Genomic DNA, 18,956 nt, shown 5'->3' with positions numbered 1-18,956 from the left:
TCATTACTGCAAGAGTAGACTTTATTATCTAACTCATTTGACAACAAACAACAAACATACACCGCCCCAGATTAAAGCTGTTGAGTAGCAGATCAGCCATCAGTGTTGTGCAGGTTTAAGGGAAATAATATACATCAAAATACTTGTTGTGGGTATTAAAAACCAACATCAGAGTTCAGTTTTTTAAAGAAGAATTGACAGAGAAAGAAAAAAACGTCTTCTTTGTGTTTAATTACTGTTAACCTCTGCTGTCTTACAGTGTTGATGAATGAGATTCACTGTACATCTCCAAATATTTGACTGCAACCAAAGTGTATTGGACATTTACATAACTATCCACATGAACAGGTACCAACAGCTTCTGATTGAGTAGCATCCAACCGAGCTTTAAAAACATTTAGTGGCACCATATTGCTCAGTTTCCATTTCAATTGCAGACTATTCCAAGAGTGTGGAAAAGCAGCAATATCATACATGGTCAAAACAATGCTCTAACTTCAAGATGTGTTGTTCCTAGTGTTTTCATGTATGTATTGTATCTGGATAAACCACAGAACAAAATCAGCATTTCTCCAAGGGACTATTTCTTTAGTAAAAACAAGTTCTAATGAATCAAATTCTGTAGATGACCCTTGACACAGTTTTTGTTGAAAGCTTATATTTATATAGCTCTTATGAATGTCACTTTTGAATGCTGTAGGCATTATATCCTCTTACAGGGAATGCAGGCGTCTTGAAGAGGGATGTCTTAAAATCTGGGCACTTAAAACCAACACAATAATATGCACAAGTTGGTCAAAAAATGTCTATGTTTTGCATTTTGTTGTTGTCACAGCAGAGGATTTACAGTAGCTCATGTTCCCGAGCTGTTTCTTTATTGCGTCTCTGCAGAGTCAGTGCTGCGATGGTGATCAGTTCACTGCAGGGGTCAGCAGATCACCACTGGGTTTCTGTTCTGTATTATCAGCCGATTCCTTTTTATATAGAAAACCAGCCAGACAACTTTAAGGTTGGTGGCTTTGTTCAATTGATATTTAGTTATGGCTTGTTAAAGGATCATGTGTTCAGGCTTGTGTTGTCAAGAGGGCAAACACACCCTGATAGTTTGTTGTGAAATAGGGGAAGTGCATTCATGTTTTACAAAGCATAAGCACACTAGTAGCTGTATAACCTATGCTTATGCTCACAAACACACCCCTTTATATTCGGCTTAATAAAGAAGGCGAGGGGCGTTTGCACTCGGCACTTACCTGTCAAAATTAGGATAAAGGTCAGTGTTGTAACACAATTTCCACAATTTTATATAGCATTTTCTTTTAGATTAATCAGAGATATGTTATGTGAATTCAATTTGATTTGTACCCCTTATTTCTTAAGACTTTGCTCCATTTCGTTGACTTTTTGTTCTTATCTGTGCCTGATTAAGAAATTATTTAAAAATTGTTATGGATATCTGCAAGAAAATTGTGTAAAGTTACTGTTGCCCCAATTTTAAAAGAGATATATACATCGACATTTAAAAAAAGTATTTTAAGTATGTGCATTATACTACAATATATAAAAGCAATGCAAATTGAAAAATAAAGTGTAAACAATTATGTGTACTGTATAACAAACGTGTAGAAATAATAATAATGATGATGATTAAATGTGTTCAAATAGTATAAATATATTGGTTGGACTGTACAGTACATTTATAAATAAATGAATACATACATAATTGCAGGGTCAATGCAAAAGTAAAGATTATTGCCCAATATTATTGTACTAATGTAAATGAATACAAATCCGATCTTTTATAATTATGTTTTTATATTATATTTATATATGCCTACTCTCTTACTCATAGCCCTTGTCATTTTATATAAATACCTTTAATTTAATTGTATTCGAATCTCTCCACAAATTCTCTGATGTGTGTGTGTTTAATAAATGAGAATAAAGTCCTCTAGGCTGTGGCGCCCCCCGGCGGAGGGATACCCGGGAGGAGAGCGCGCAGGTCCGGTTGTTATGGTGAAGCATTCCCCCTGAGGGCTGGAGCAGCAGCTGATTCAGTTTCACAGGAGACACCACTCACAGCCAACAGGTAGGATCCACTTTATGTAATATAATTTCCCATCGATATACCTCTCCACTGTTCTCACTTTAACTTGTGTTCGCCAAAGTTAGTCGTTTTTTTTTAATTTGACGCACCTTGTAATGCACCGCTGTGTGCGTCGTGTTTCGGAAAGGTGAGCTAACCTGAGGCTAAGGTGATGTTAGCATGACATCAGAGCTAGCCGACTTTAATGCTGCTTTAACAGTGTTTTCACCATGTTTAGTCATATAAAGTCACTAAGTTATGATAAACCCTCCTGTGTTTACTTGTATCCGTGCTGCGGTGCTGGAGTCGATAAATGAACCAGGTAGCTTTATTCATTAACCGCTTATGTTACCTGTCGAATTAGCCACCTGTTGAGCCTGCATGAAGGTAAATGAGCTAATCTGCAGCCACCCTTAATCCTGCACAGTGACAACAAGTAAACACTGGTGTTGTTGCTTTCAAAGCCTTTTTATAGCCAATGAAGGTGAGTATAAGTTAATACTTATATGGTAGTTTTCTGATTCATATTAGCCCATATTATATCACAGCTTTGTGACAGGGTGGTAAGTGCAAAGTCTATATACTATCAGGTGCATGGGCTGGCATACATCTACACTTTGACTTTTATAGCACAAGCTGCAGCTCATAGTTCAGTCAAATGGCTCCAATGTCATGCAGGGCTGCAATCCTGCTGTTCTAGTGATTTATATACAAAAGTAATGGGGGGGGGGGGATGTTATATACTTTAGGGGAATTTCATATCAACTCATCAGGATCTCCCTTTAATTGTCATGGATTAGTGGATGTGTACTCGTCTGTTAAATTCATGGGACTTACAAAAAGGTAATTCAATGTTTCCATATATCTGCATTAATATGATCACTTTTCCATTAAAAAAAAAGGACATTAGAAGTATCCTCCGTGGTTAAATATACGGTCCAAATATCTTAATTGAAGTTGTTTAGCTCTTAAGCTATATTTAGCATGATCTGTTGCACCAAATGTGTTTTTTATACTACACACACATGTTGGTTGCAAGAAAGTGAACACTACTGGAGATAATTAAAATAAAAAAGTGTTTGATGGTGAGTTTTATGATTTTGCAGAGTCCCATGAGTCAGATGTACTTCTTTTCTTTGCCATGTATGACCGTAAACTCAAAATGTTGGGTGAAATAATGGATTTATTCCAACAAAAATGCAGATTAATGATAACTTTATGCAGGATATACTATAGCTCACTGACCATTTGACTTAAACACAACATCACTGACTTATTAACCTAAAAAAACAGTCATTTATTCTTTGTTTACTAACCTAACTCACAAGTATTCAGACGTGTGGTCAAAGTACTTCTTCAATAGCATTTCCTTGGTATGTGATGTATGGTCAAATATTTCACAATATAGGGCAGGATTAGCAGCTAGGCCCCTTGATACACAGCATGGCAACACACACACACACACACACACACACAGATGTAGAACAGATTATTTCTTACTTTTACTATAGTGGACTTTAACCTCTGTGATCTTGAGTACAGAGTGTGCATCCTCCACTACTGGAACACTAGGTTATCTCAACTTCAAAAAGCACTTTATTAGATACTGAAGCGCCCGGTGTGTCACTAGTTAATCATTAGAAGTGTTTTTCTCGTCCTAATATAGTTATTTTCTTCAAGACAAGTGGAATGACCCCTGCAGTTATTTAAAGGTCAAACTCTGTTGCATTTCTATTCTCTCGTACATTATTTCCTTCTCATTTTTCTCAGCATTTTCGTACTGAGGCAATTCTTTAGCATCACGTGTGTGTGTTTGAATCTGCACATACATCATCTCAGACTGTTGTCCCAGGAGTTTCTCCGTCTCCTCCCCATCCTTCCTCCTCCTCCTTCTCTATCTCCTTCACATTATTTCCTCCACATCTCATTCTATATCCTGTTCTCCAGAAAAAGTAGCAACTCTTTGTCTGAATTTGTCCTCTATACCTCGATAAAACATGCTCACACTCTCTCTACATGCTCTCTCCTTCCTCTGTGGCATTGCTGAGATTTCTGAGTGATTATATGGAGCACACCATTGCACATGACATGACTTAATGTGTGCACACTTCTCCTCAAGTGCAACCCCCTCCCCATTTAGTTTGGCACTCATTGACCCGCAGTCTTTTCCCCGAGGGCTGCAACTCAAGGGCAGATTATTTTCTCTATTCATTGTTTAATGGTTTCTTTTCTTAAATGTTTAAAATAGTTAAGAAACACCCATGGCAGTTTCCCAGAGACTAAGGTGGTGTCTACAAATGCTTTGACCCATCAGAGGGAATGGGAATATATAGGACTTTTATGGCAAATTGAGATAAAAACCAGTAGTTTTCCCTTTATGGCAACCATAATTTGATTGTGTGTAATATTCATATAGTTCTATCACATTTACTAATTCCTGCATTTAAAAAAAAAAAAAATTAAAAAAAAACTTAGTGCCACATATCTTTCTAAAATGATCTCCAGATCTGAAATCCCCAATTCTGACTGTTTATTTTACCAAAAAGGATTATTTTATAAACACTCAGAATAAGTTGATTGTAGTTTTCTGGAAATGCTGCAAGCTTGCTATTGTGGTAGCAAAATACAGGAATTACCATGTAGGAAAGAACAGACTCACACTATGCAGGGGGACCTTGTGATTAACTTTTTAAAGCTTATTTGTTTTTCCCTTTTTATGATGTTTCTCTAAAGAAATCTGTCCTATCATCTATGATGCAGATATTTAGACATTTTTCAGAAATAATAAGGCAAAGTGATTCCAGCTACTTTGAGTGCCGTTTTAAGCCTAATTTCATGATTATCGGAATACTTTTGGGAATGATTTTGGCCAGGATCATATAACTTAATTTTAATTGTCACAGCAGCAGAAAAACCCCCTCTGAATATGATGCAGGCATGTTCACTTGGCATTGGTTCAGAGTGTAGCTCGCGGGATGCTTCCCGAATGATCGCGCTGCATCGACTCAGCTTTGTGTGTTTTAGTCAACAGCTGAGCAATGTCATTCCTTTGTATCCAGATTGAATTCTGAGCAGAGTTTTAGCTCGATATCGGTACTACTAAGTTCAGTCACAAGCTTTTACACTGAGGCGCCACCCACCTGATGAATGTGTGTGTGTGTGTGTTCATACTGGTCTATTCATTGCAGCTGTTGAATGAAAGTTATGTTCCTCTCAGCCCTTCCTGTTCGGTCATTAGGTGGAAAAATCCGACATGTCATATTGATGTAGGGATATTTTTCAAAAACACAAACTGTTTAGGTTTGTACACTATAAGTGATCTCACCTGGTCTTTCCCCGTCCGTCTGGCCTCGTCCTGACTCAGGATCACAAGGCTCTTACACAGTTTAGCCACCAACAAATTCCCCATTCTGCATTTGAGCTGGGGCTTATTTTATACGGGACTAAATCAACTGAAGCTCGTGAAATGCTAGCTTAGCATCCAGTGTCTCAGTCGACCTGTGAGTGTGCAGACCTTTAGGAGTGTGCACAGAGAGAAGAGGTAAGATCACAACATTAGAGAAATATTGAGAAGAAATGGCTGTATTTATCCACTTGCTCTTGAGTTGATTTAATCAGTTTCACTCAAAGTTACCATGTGTTATAGTTAAGTATGGGCATGTAAATGTATGCATTGTCAGTTGGCTTGTTAATGATAAAGTTGTAGGACTTGTTGGTGTAGCTTTTATGCCACATCTGTGTCAGAGTGGAAAGTGATCAAATGATGCCATTTAAAGCATAATTGGATGATTTCTTGGGATACTTTGGAGAACTGTTTCGGGCAGGATAATCATGTATTTTCTCCAGTCTTAAAGTAACCATTTGTTCTCATTATGTATTTGTACATACATACATGTCAGTGAGGTTGTTAATAATGATTGTGCAGCTTCTGTTGCTCTCTTGGTGTAAAACATAGCTTTTTGTCACATCCAAACTTGTGTGGAAAGCAAAGAAAGTGTGTGTCTAATTCCAGGTTTGTAAAGGAGCAATATGATATATTCATGATGGACGTGACAGATTGTTTCTGTGTTCTTAGAGTCACGCACATCGTACTGTCTGAGCCTCGGCTTCATTCCCTCGATACCTGCACTGATTGGCTTTGGCCGAGGTGTGTGTGTGTGTGTGTGTGTGTGTGTGTGTGTGTGTGTGTGTGTGTGTGTGTGTGTGTGTGTGTGTGTGTGTGTGTGTGTGTGTGTGTGTGTGTGTGTGTGTGTGTGTGTGTGTGTGTGTGTGTGTGTGTGTGTGTGTGTGTGTGGTGTGTGTGTGTGTGTGTGTGTGTGTGTGTGTGTGTGATGTGTGTGTGTGTGTGTGTGTGTGTGTGTGTGTGTGTGTGTGTGTGTGTGTGTGTGTGTGTGTGTGTGTGTGTGTGTGTGTGTGTGTGTGTGTGTGTGTGTGTGTGTGTGTGTGTGTGTGTGTGTGTGTGTGTGTGTGTGTGTGTGTGTGTGTGTGTGTGTGTGGTTGACCTACATGCAGCTTTGTCCCCCCTTTCAACTCTCCTGTTATGTAACGAGTCGCTAAATTAGTATCACCAATAGTCCATTAAATGATATACACACACAAAATATATTATTAATCTACGTTATAGCTTGACAAAACACCCTCCGTTAGGTCTATTGTAATGAAAGACACAATTAGAGGCAGACGCTTGAGTTGTGGGTGAGATTAAGATTGTTTATTTATATTTGGAGCAAAGCTAGGTCAAATGACGGATTGAAAATACCTTTTGTTGTCTTTTAGAATATCCTGATGCTTTCAACATGGGCCAGAAATGTGGAAGTTTTATGTAAACATTAAAGGGTTAAACTTCTCTTCATTACTCTATTTTGAAGGAACACTTAAATATCTCTGTTCTGACATTACACAAAGTAGTAGCATTGTGATTAACATCCTAAAAAATCCCTTCCCAGATGTTAGATGGTGTGTTTCTGTGTGTCTGTGCAGCACTAAGTGGCCTTGAGTCAGGTGAGTCACTGTGCCCGGGGTCAGGGTGGAAACTCTGTAAACCGGTTTAATTGTTATGATCACAGGAACCGTGGTTGGCACTACATAAATACGAAATGGAGACAATTGGACTCACAATGTAGTCTCAAAGCTACTTAACACATGTAAGCTTGGAGTGAGTTTATTTTTGGATCAGACGACGCAGGTCAGTGTAAGGCCATCAAACTAAAAGCCTAACATTCCTGCTCCTGAGATGTGCATAGTCATCAAATAGAAGCTGATATAATGTATACAAATCAACAGAGGTGCAGAGCAACAGGTGAATTAAGGCCTAGGCTCCACGGGAACGAAAACTGGTTGAATCCGCATATTTCTCATGCGTATAGCCCTTTAAGCTCAACGACGCCGTAACGGAAACGTAGAAACAGACCCTGCAAACGACAACGGGTCCAAAGGTGGATAGATCTGGGAACGGAGCGCTCTGGGGGGTCCAACGGGGCCGTGTGGTCGCCTATACGGTCATCCGTTTCTGATAATGACGACGCAATAGCCCCGCCTCTCCCCACCTCTGCTGCTCACCCCCGCAAAAGTACACTGCACACTGAATTCAGATTATTTATCTTTATCTCGATATGGACATAAACGCGAGTGAAGTCTAATCTGACAGGACGGAGACACGCAGCTCCTCCTGTGATGCAGCGGGAGCAAAACACACACTTCAAGTCAGATCACCACCCTTAGCTATTTTAATTACCTCTCAAACTACCTAAACTAGTTATAAATATGTTTATTTTTACTGTCGGGTTTACTTACTGGATCAGCTGCTGCATGAGGAAGCATGAAGATTTAAACTTTAACACGCGTTGACCGGCGAAAAACTCTGCGCGGTTCCGTCGGCCCCCACCGCGGAGAATAAACAGAAGTGCAGCCATGACAACCATTCTTCTTCGCTGCTTTTGTGGAGGAAGTTGCTGCTTTTTGTGGAGGAAGTTACAGCGCCACGTACAGGTTCGGCATATGTACTGCAGCTTTTGGAGCAGGTTGGATGTAAACGGAGCCGTCTCGTGGAGCTTGACACAATCCAGTGTATATTGCGTGTGGGCGGAAGCTTTTTTGCGGTTGCGTTTGCGTTACTCCGATGCGTTTTGCCGTATGCGTTCCCGTGGAGCCGGGGCTCAGTGGATGTGTTGCAACATGCAGGTGTCCCAATATTTCAGTTTGGAGGTCGTTTTTTCACCACTCCTTTACACGAGTCATCTGAAATATGAGTCAAATCCTGCCGTATGAGAATGTATTCTTTAGTTTCTTTTGTGAGCCACACAACACCAAGATTGGGATCTTTATTCCACTGATCTTTTAGATTGTGTATGGCAGGGATCACCAACTACATTTGTCCAAGGGCCAAAATTATTCCTAGAGACACTTTCGGGGGCCAGCGATTTTTTATATATAGCCCTGAAGTGGAGCCCTAGTGGAGCGCTTCCGTTGGGTTGCTTTAAAGTCAAGCTTCAGTTTAAGTGATGGTCACTGGTGTATGGTATTATCCCGCTAACACAGCAGTTAAAATCCTGCAGAGTTTTCCCCTATTTCTCCAATCCTTTCTCCTCTAAAGCTCTAAAAAGGCTTCACTGTTCCTTAAGGGTTTGTTAGTTTCCTGTTGACCTTTTAACACAACATGGACTTTTCCCTTTAGGAGGAGGACTGGTTAAAGAAAGAAAGAAAGAAGTGGATAATTGGCATTATAAACAAGCCTAACATTCATCATTCATGATGTTTGATCCCGTGCGTAACAAGTCCGTGTTCATGTGTGTATTGTCCGAGTTAATTATGCGTGCAGTGTTCAGCAGTCTATGGGGGAGAGTTAAGCTTATTACCTCAATCTAAGGAAATCCTTGTATTGTATCTTGTGACAAAGGGTGAGAGGTGAGATGTCCTAAGAATAGAAGAACGGCAGAGTAAAGGAACAAATGACAAACGTCTGTCCGCCTTTAAACAGGAACTATTTGAGTGGCTAGGAAATTGTCTTAACGGAAACAGTGACTGGTAGGTCTCTCTCTAAATATATATAAACACCTTATATACATGTCCAGATTCAACCCTCAGACTTTGTACACAATATGCTAGTGATGCTGCACATACTACATGTTTTTCCTTACTTCTCTAAAAGTAGTCATATATTATAGTACTGCTTTTTAATAATTGCGTTATATCTAAGTTATAACTGAGTTTTCTTTTAGGATTTCTGGATTGTGAGAAGGACTGTGACCTGGTGTTTATTTTCCGAGCAGTACACTTGAGTTATCTTAGGGATTTCCTTATGATGCTTTAGCTCATTGCCAGAAAATAGTCAGAATTCATGCCATTAATTCAGAAATCTGAGCTGTTATAATTAAAATGTCTCTTACCAGTTTGTCATGCATTTCTTTATTAAAACACCAAATGTATTTTTTTTATTTTTTATTTTTATATAGCGTTATGGGGATTAACGCAATTATACATCAATTTTTTTTTATACCAATTGACAGCACTTCTTTCACCTCATTTGGATATCAATTGGAGGCGTGTGGTGCAGTGGGTTGTCCGTAGGTGTTGGGATCAGGGGGTCACAGGTTCAAACCCCACTGCAGTCAGCATGTCGTTGAGTCCCTGAGACACTACACCCTAAATTGCTCCTGTGGGGATTGTCCACAGTATTGAGTATGTAAGTCGCTTTGGATAAAAGCATCTAACAAGTGTGTAATGTAATAAATCAAGTAGTTAGTTTAACTTTGACCTGGTTATTATAAATGCCTCTTGGTGTGTTATCTGTGGCTGCGTGTTGGCGTGTCTCCGTGGCCCAGGACTGGTGTCTTGTCAGTTACTCTCTATCTCGCTGAGTGCGTCTAGTTGACCTTCCTCTCAGCGCTCACAGGCCAGGCCTAAATTATAAATGAATAGCCTGGAAAGAGCATTAATGTGTGTGTGTGTGTGTGTGTGAGCCGCGTAACTCATCTGGGAAGTTAAAGAAAAGTAATGAGAGTGCGGTCGCCAGAGCTCCACGCTCACATCTGATCTTTTTACCTGCTTCTCGACCACGTTCCTCTCTCGGTTTTTACTCCACGTTTATGCTAATGGCGGCGTCGTGTGTATCGGGCTGCAGGGTGTGTCAATCATTAATGAAAAGCGTCCCACCGTCTCAGGTTTCCTCCGGGAGAGGAGTGGGAGAGGAGGGAGTCGCTGGAAGGAGCTCAGGGGTTAAAGATAACCGGATGAGGAGAGCAGTGTGCAAACATTATACTGTAACACAGCACTCACATTTTTATTTTTCTCCTCTCTCCCGCTCTACAGGCAGACAATGACGTTGAGGGACGAATCCTTGAAACCTCGTCTGAATCCCTGAAGAGAAAACGTACACAACAACAAGTTGGAAAAGTCTCCACTCACCCACACGGGATACTGCCACAACATTAGCTAAAGTTGGACTTAAATCATAGCTTAAGCTCCTCAGTTCTTCCTGTTTTGTGGATTTGTTGTTCATCATATTCTCACTATGGATTCTCAAACACTTGGATCAAAATCTTGGACAAGGATTCAAAGCCCAAATAAGGCATCTATTCCTTTCTAGCAACATCTCATCTCTCTATCTCTTCCCTTCAGTGGGTCATTGGCCAAGTTCCCGGCAGTTGATATGGACGGGAGGACTGACGGTTGCTTACAGCCCAAATCCTGGATGTTTCTCTCTTTGATTTTCCAAGGCACGATAAGAGTTATGTGAAAGATGAGGAAGAGACATTGCCACAACATGTTGCTTCCTTCTGAAATCAGGGAGATATCTTTCACCTGATTGCACAACATAAGTCGTTTCATCACACTCTCGGATATTTGTGAAATTTGCTCCTTATTTTTGTACAGATAAGCTGCAGTTTCTGTCTCCCACTGGCCCTAACGTAGGCCTGGTTGGCCTTACAGAAGGGCCTCCTTAAGGGGCAAGACGTAGGTAAAGAAGACATTTAAGAAACTTTAATGTTTCATATCCTTTTGGACTAAGAGAACCCAAGAGGAGAAGAGACACAGGGACAGTTTGTGGTGGTGTGGCATGGCAGCAGAGCACGGGGAGCTGCTGGGTGAGATGGCCACAGTCGGGCGTCTGGGAGCCACCGAGCGCCTGAAACACGCCCAGAAGCGTCGCGTTCAGCAGCTTAAGGGATGGGCGCAGATGGAGAAGGACTCAACGCGAGGGTCGAGAGCCAAAGCAGATAAGAAGAAGGCGCGCACGATAAAAGTCACGTTCCCCCAGGCCATCACCTTGCTGGATGCTGCTGCACGCAACGACGTGGAGGAGGGTTGGTACCAACACACACTCGGAGAGAAATAGCATGCTAGAAGCTTAACTAACACAATACTGTATATTGAATTAAAAGTAAAGCTTGAATATGTGAGGAAAGTCAAGAACACTCAGAAGATGCCAATACATGTCCTATGACCCTTGAAAGCTAAAAGTCTTTGGTACTATGAACTCCTTTTCTGAGACATAAAGCAATTATCAGAAGGTGGCATGATGATCTATAAAAAGGGACTCAAAGGAAGTTATTTATGCATAATTTATACCCTATATACGTGACGGTCGTTATCAATAGCGTTATTGTCAGTCCCAGGATCAAGGCTAATTATAAACCTTGTGAGTTCATTATTAACACACAGACACGCACATCATAGGTGCTCTTTAGATCTATTTAGTGCAGACCGATAGGTGCCAAGGGTGGTAATGTTTATGTGAAAAGGACTCTGCCTGGGTAATAAGTGTGTGTGTGGGTGTGTGTGTCTTTTAGTGAGGGAGCTGCTAAACAACGGCGTCAGCCCAGATCTGGTCAACGAGGATGGACTGACAGCCCTACATCAGGTATATACACACACACACACACACACACACGTTTACACCTAGTTGTGTCACCTGTGCAGGGAGAAGGACATGCTCCCTCACTGGCCTCCCACCTGCAAACACTACCAATTCCACCATTGTCCCGCCCCTCAAACACAGACTGCTCTATCATAGCGTAGCATCAGCCATCTATGACCAAGGTGCTTAAACTAGCATAAACTCCATAGACTATCTTGCATATTATTCTTGATTTTTACCCTTTTTTAGGATTGTTTTATTGTCTTCAGTTGGGTAATTGCTATCCGTTGTGTTATAGTGATACTTTTAAGCAGAGATGTTAGGAGGAGATTCTTTACACTGGTACCTTAAAACTGTGGAGCTCAAATTAGCGATCGACGATGTGTACATTGTTGAGCAGTGTGTTCATGTCTCATGCAGTCACAGCTCTGATCTGAGTTTGCCTTTGTTTTGTCTGAACCATAACCTATCCTCAGTCAGTTTACAAAAACACACCGATTCATTTCCACCATTTCACTGTGACAGCGGTTGTTTTTGAAGGCTTACATTCCTTTCCTGAACATAGCAGTCAGATTGAGAAGTAACCATCATTATCGTCCTGTGTTTAGTTTGCCCGGACCTTGAAACACATACTTTAAAATCTCTAAGAAACCTTCTCTCCCTTCTTGTTTTGCTCTCTGTTATTTATTTCTCTTCCTAAGTAAACACATTCTGCCATAAATGCATGTGGGTGGTATTTATGCGCACAGAGAACTCTTTATAAAAGCAGTCACCTCTGCTCTTCCCCTTGGAAAACGTCAGTGTTTACAGAGCAGAGGGCTGGGCCACGCATGCACATTTGACTCAAGCAAGTGTATTAGTTTCCATAAATAATAATGCATAGATATCCCTTTCTCTAACACTTCGCTGTCTGTGTATTCGTATGTATTTTCCCTCTCAGTGCTGCATAGATGACTTTGTGGAGATCGTGCAGTGCCTGCTGGACGCTGGTGGCTGTGTGAATGCGTGTGACAGTGAGCTGTGGACGCCGCTGCACGCTGCTGCCACCTGTGGACACACCGGCCTGGTGCAGCTGCTCATCCAGGCGTGAGTTTCCCCATCAATATCAACCCCATATTTCAGCTTCTTTTATACCATTGAAAACGATTGTCCTGCTGTCAGCGCAGTGAAAAAAGATGTAAGCAAATAAGCACACATTTAAAATGGAAATGCCTCATTTGCTTATTCAAACGGAAAGGTTCGGAAAACTCCATGTCCCCAAACTGATATATTATTGAGTTTTCCAACAACTATATTAGGATAAATTCTGCTTCAATTACATCATTTCTAGTCCAGAATATGAACAGACTTCTTTGCGAGGGACTGATCTACATAAACGATGCAAACATGGCTGCACTTTGACTTTCAAAACACTTTGCATGTGTAGGAATGTTCGTGAGTACATCTGGGTGTGTCGCAGTGTGGCACTAACCCTTTACATATGGGTTTTGTTTTTTTTGTGTGTGTGTGTGTGTGTGCATGCTTGTAGTGGGGCTGACCTGCTGGCTGTCAATGCAGATGGCAACATGCCCTATGACCTCTGTGAGGATGAGGCCACGCTTGAGCTGCTGGAGATGGTTATGGCTGAACAGGGTCAGTAAAATAAATCTGTTTTTTCACTCTCGCTTTTTGCAATAACATTTATTAAAATATAATGGATTCTTTCTCTTAAAAAAAAAAAAGTTCTAACAAGATAACACAAATTCCTTATTTGTCGCTCCCTTTGGAAACCAGTTAGCGCTCTATAATAAACAGGCTGTTAATGTGTGTATGCTAACATGAATCATTTTGTGTGTGCACAGGGATAACTCAGGACCGCATCGATGAATGTCGGGGGGCTAAAGAGAAAGCCATGCTGGCTGACATTCAGGCTCTGGTTCAGAACGGAGCGGACTTAAACGCACAGGATGCTAACGGAACAACACTGGTGAGACAGAGGGACATTATAAATTAGGCCTGTGCCATTTAGTTTGAAAGCTATCCATATGTTTTTAGTGTTATAGAATTAGGTGAATGAGTGGAATATGTATTACCCCCTGGGGGGAATTGCTTTGCAAGGAGAGCACGAGAGAATGTCCAAAGAGTGGCCTCATTAGTTTACAGTTGTGGCTGCGTAGGATTATATCCACCTTGTGTGTAGAGTCCAAAACCCAAACATAACTTTCCCGACTTGCTTTAGTTCATCTAGGCTGTGCTTTTAGTTTCTCTGAAGTGAAGCACCTTGAGATGACGTTGTTTTTAAAGTGTGCTATATAAATCAAATGTATTATTATGAAGTGCTCCCTCTCAAGGTTACAATTCAATATCGAAACAGGGTCCTATTATTAGTCATGGCTACGGATGTCTCCTGAGAAGCTTTTTTGGACGTTGTATTTTACATGAGGTGTCTCTCTTTTGGCCATAGAAATGTTGACTTTAAGTGCTTCTCCTTAGATTAAATGTTAAACTTCTCTTCCAGCTCCACATAGCGTCGGCTAACGGCTACGTGTCCGTGGCGGAGCTGCTGGTGGAGCACAGAGCTCAGATGGAGGTGAGGGACTCTGACGGCTGGACGCCGCTGCACGCCGCCTCCTGCTGGGGACAAGTGAGTGCTGAAACACACACGGAGGATAAATCCCTTCCACTTTTCTTAAATGAACCATTTCTGTGTTTCTATGTGATCCATAGATCCAGATGGTGGAACTGTTGGTGGCGCATGGAGCCAGTTTAAACACCAAGTCTGTGCTGGACGAGACGCCTCTGGGTAAGATCACAGAGGCTCTATGGTTCTGTATTGCTTCATAGCAAAATAATAATTGGGCAAAAAAGCCATAATAGCTTTCATCTGATTGTAAGTCCAGTGGCACCCAGGCTATGCAGTTACTTAACAATCACCCTGCTAGAACTGGATTTTTTTTCCCAATTAATGCCAAAAATCCCCATTCAAATGTATAAACTGCCTGTGCTAAAATAGCAACTAGTTATCCTGATACATTTCTTAAAGGCCTGTTAATTCTTGTTAGCATCTTTCCTTCCATGTGTCTAACCTTTGCTGCTACTGGCGTTTCAGATGTGTGTATGGATGAAGAGGTCAGAGCCAAACTGATGGACCTGAAACACAAACATGAAGCCATCATGAAGAGCCAGGACCGGCAGAAAGGAACGCTGCAGAGACGAGCCTCGAGCACCGGCAGCAGAGGGTGAGAGGGAGCATTACAGACCAGAGGGGGAAGACAGTACACATGAAGTTGGAGCAGTTAAACCTAAATGTCCCCTTCTCTCTCGTTTGTCTGTACAGTAAGGTGGTACGTCGCGTCAGTGTGAACGAGCGCTCCAGTCTGTACCGGCGCGAGCACCACAAAGAGGCCATGGTGTGGCAGGAGCGCGGCCGACAGCCGGAGTCTCAGGACGAGGACGAGGACAGACAGACGGACAACGAGCTGCACCGGCACGCCACCATGGTGAGAGAGAGAGGCAGGAGACAGGCTGACATGACGCTGAGGATGCCTGTGTCGTGGTTTCAGTCTAACTTGTACACCGCTAGATGAAGCCGATTAAACTTCTTAACAAGCTGGTTGTAACTGTTAGGAAAAAGAAACATAATAATAATACATTTTATTTATAAAGGCGGCTTTCAAGGCTCTCAAGGTCGCCGTACAAGGTACACAAAACTAAAACAAAACAAAAGTCCAAAAAAACACGACAATTTAGTCAATCAATAATGTCTTGTCTAGTTCTTACTGTTTATTCTTACATTTTCAATGAGTTCTAGCAAGGTGGTATGACTACTATCAAACTCCGGTTCAGGGGTGAAAAATACTGTAAAAAGCACGACCACTCATCTGAGCCGGCCCGGCTAAAATAACTGGATGGCCTACCTGCCTGTCAGCCTTCCATCTGTGCACAAACTTATCTCGTGCCCTCATTGGTCATGTGCGCGTTCGTGTGTGTTGGAGGAGGGGCTCTGGAAGGAAGTGGCAGATTTCTTCCGGCTGTGTATTTTCAAAATCTAGCGCACTCAAGCTGGTTTCTCCAAAATTACCTACCCCACCTTTAAGGACACTAAGGTAGATAAAGTATTAAACTAAACAAATAAATAGGATCAGTCTTCACAATGCTGACAATTTGGGGCGACATGGGTCTGTGTTCGTTTGTCTCATGGTTGCTGTCTCACTTTTGCACGACTAGTTGAAGCTGATTGTCTTCAATGTTCTCTCTGCTGCTCCAGGTCGCTGGTGTCGGAGCCACGTCCCGCCTAGAGGAGCTGGAGGCTGCAGACAGGAGCGTTGTGTCCAGCCTGGGTAACGGAGGGACGTCTTTGTCTCTGGCGTCCTCTGTCCCCGCAGAGGTGTGGAGTGGAGGAGGTCTGATGGACCGCAGCGCCTCCTACCAGCTCAGCCCCTCAGAGGGGGAGGGGGCGGGGGCGGACAGTATGACTCGGGAGAAATCTCACCAAACGCTGGCCGACCTGAAGCGCCAGCGAGCCGCCGCCAAGCTCAACAAGTACCCAGCCCCTCAACCCCCGCTGCCCCCTGCCCTGGAGGAGGAGCCTGCCGTGGAGCTGACCCCCCCTCAAGCACAGCATGAGGTCCAGATCACCCCCCCCCCTGCAGAGGAGCTCGCCTCCCCCAGCCAGGTGTACTTCACCCCCGCCAGCGGAGACCCTCCCCTTCTGAAACTCAGAGCGCCTGAGGAGGAGCAGTCTAACAATAAGGAGCCCTGCTGTGGACTCATGTAGACACACACACACTCACTCACTCACTCACTCACTCACTCACTCACACACTCACACACACACACACACACACACTGCCTGCAGAGTAAATAAGCCGGCGTTATACACTCCAAAGTGGCAAAAAGCTTTCAGAACAGACAAAAAAAATCCTTAAAGACTGTGAGTTAAGGCCACATGCCAATGAGGGTTTGATCTACGCAGAGCATCTCAGTGACTGAGGTGCAGTCCTTGTGCTTATTTCCCATTTGCTTATCGTTTTTTAACACGATACACACTCTCCACTAAAGGTCCTACCATTCCATGTGGCTCCCTCCGGATGTCAGGTGTACGTGAGACACTAAAAGAAAAACGACGGCTCCCAGTTTTTCAATCACAACCAAATAATTGCTTTATTCTGCCTTTTGTTTATTACTTTGTCGTTTACTACACAATTACTGTCGATTAACATTTCAGATGAATGAAATTCAGTTCAAGATTATTTGTTTTAAATTAAGATCTGTTTTCCTACGATGGGTGATCCACATTTGCATACATTTCCATTACGAGCCAGAGATTGCTTGGTCATGATAGTTTCAGTATACAGTATAGCTCCTCTAAATGTTCATTTACAGAAAGATGAAAACATTGTTTTTTTTTATTTTATTGGACTGGACATTTCCTGATTTTCTTTTTTTTGTTACTTTTCCAGTGCACAGAAAAGCCTACATGTGTAACGGTGCAATTCGTAATTGAAGTGTTTTTATTTAAAATAATTAGCGATCATAAATGCTTATATTGAAATCAGTGGATCCTCAGCCTATCATAATCACTTCTATTTTTCTGTCAGTATTTCTATTTTTCTACCCTCTGAATGGAATCACATTATTTATTATCTAATACTGAATATGGCTGACGGTGTACAGTTCCATTTTTTTTTTTAAGATAAAAGTTTGAAAGCAAGATATTTATCAGAGAAATTATATATAATTTAAGTTGTCAAACCAAGTGAACTTGTCATATGATTTATTTCACAGGTTGGTGCCTTCCTTAGGTGGCAGATTTGATTTAGGTTTGCAATGCTTGCACAAAGTCCCACATAGAGTTGAGGGATCAAATGATCTGTCCGATATGAACTCCTACGTGATGTGCGGTCAATGCACTCTCATTTCTGTGTTGCAATTCAGTTTTGCTAGTGATTTTTACTGAGCCCTGTTAAGAAAAAAAACTACATAAAAAAATGTTTTCATTAATGTTTTTGTCTTTTCTGCAAAAGGTCATTTTAATGCATCTTGGTTTATGTGTCTGTCTGGTTTAGATATACACGTTTGTGAAGAAACATGACGTTGCAACCTACGTTTTGGGGACCTTTATACATTACGCTTAATTTAACTTGGCCTCATGTTAAGGGAACTGACTGTCTTGTTGACATGAAGTGAGCGATGTCTCCCTCTCGTGGTGAAAATGTAAAAGTGTTATGCACAAAGATTTTTCCTCTTCCTCTTACATCATGTGGTCACTCACTTTCAGCTCATCTCAAATGTCACACTCCGTCCTGATCCACCTGCGAAGGGAAGCACATGATATACGTAATAAACCCTTCCCTACACTTAAAAGTATCACATGTACACAGGGGCGCCGCCAGGGATTTTGGGCCCCATGAAAAGATATCATATTGGTTACTTAAACCTTTTTTTTTCTTAATGTTCTAAAATAGTTTGGGCCCCTGTCAGTCACGGGCCCTTAAAATTGTCCTAACTTTTCACCTCCTTACGGCGCCCCTGCATGTACACAGAACTTTTGGGACTCTTGTCAAGAAGTTAGTTTCCCTTTTAAGAATCTCTGCTGACACATTACATGTTACTTGTTAGACGCTTTTATCCAAAGCGACTTACATACTCAATACTGTGGACAATCCCCACAGGAGCAATTTGGGGTGAAGTGTCTCAGGGACACAACGACATGCTGACTGCAGTGGGGTTTGAACCTGTGACCCCCTGATCCGAACACCTACGGACAACCCACTACCACACACACACACACACACACACACACACACACACACACACACACACACACACACACACACACACACACACACACACAGTATGTGGCCTTGGTAACAGCTGTGCATGAAGTGTGTTCAAAATGCCCCCCTGCTTATATTCAGAAATGCTTTAACTTTGAGGGCTGTGAGCGACTAACAGAGAGCTGTTTGAAAGTTTTATTTATTATACAATGCCGATGCGTCCTTCAAATTAAGGCGTGGTTTGAAATGGAACAGTGTC

At 41.9% G+C, this 18,956-nt stretch overlaps 1 protein-coding gene across 1 annotated transcript; it reads left to right on the top strand.

Moving 5' to 3' along the window:
- Positions 1–1,970: 1,970 nt before the first annotated feature.
- On the top strand, positions 1,971–17,921 carry ppp1r16a (protein phosphatase 1, regulatory subunit 16A). The gene is made up of 11 exons (XM_034132614.1): positions 1,971–2,086; positions 10,391–11,385; positions 11,872–11,942; positions 12,880–13,025; positions 13,468–13,571; positions 13,781–13,905; positions 14,437–14,562; positions 14,646–14,721; positions 15,028–15,157; positions 15,256–15,418; positions 16,186–17,921. The coding sequence occupies exons 2-11, from the start codon at positions 11,139–11,141 to the stop codon at positions 16,693–16,695; spliced, it is 1,698 nt and encodes a 565-aa protein (XP_033988505.1). The 5' UTR covers positions 1,971–2,086; positions 10,391–11,138; the 3' UTR covers positions 16,696–17,921.
- Positions 17,922–18,956: the final 1,035 nt, after the last annotated feature.

This window comes from Trematomus bernacchii, unplaced genomic scaffold (genome assembly GCF_902827165.1).
Source record: "Trematomus bernacchii unplaced genomic scaffold, fTreBer1.1, whole genome shotgun sequence".
Classification (NCBI taxonomy): Eukaryota; Metazoa; Chordata; class Actinopteri; order Perciformes; family Nototheniidae; genus Trematomus; species Trematomus bernacchii.
Note: the sequence above shows the minus strand (reverse complement) of the source record. Positions and strands in the feature narration are given on the sequence as shown.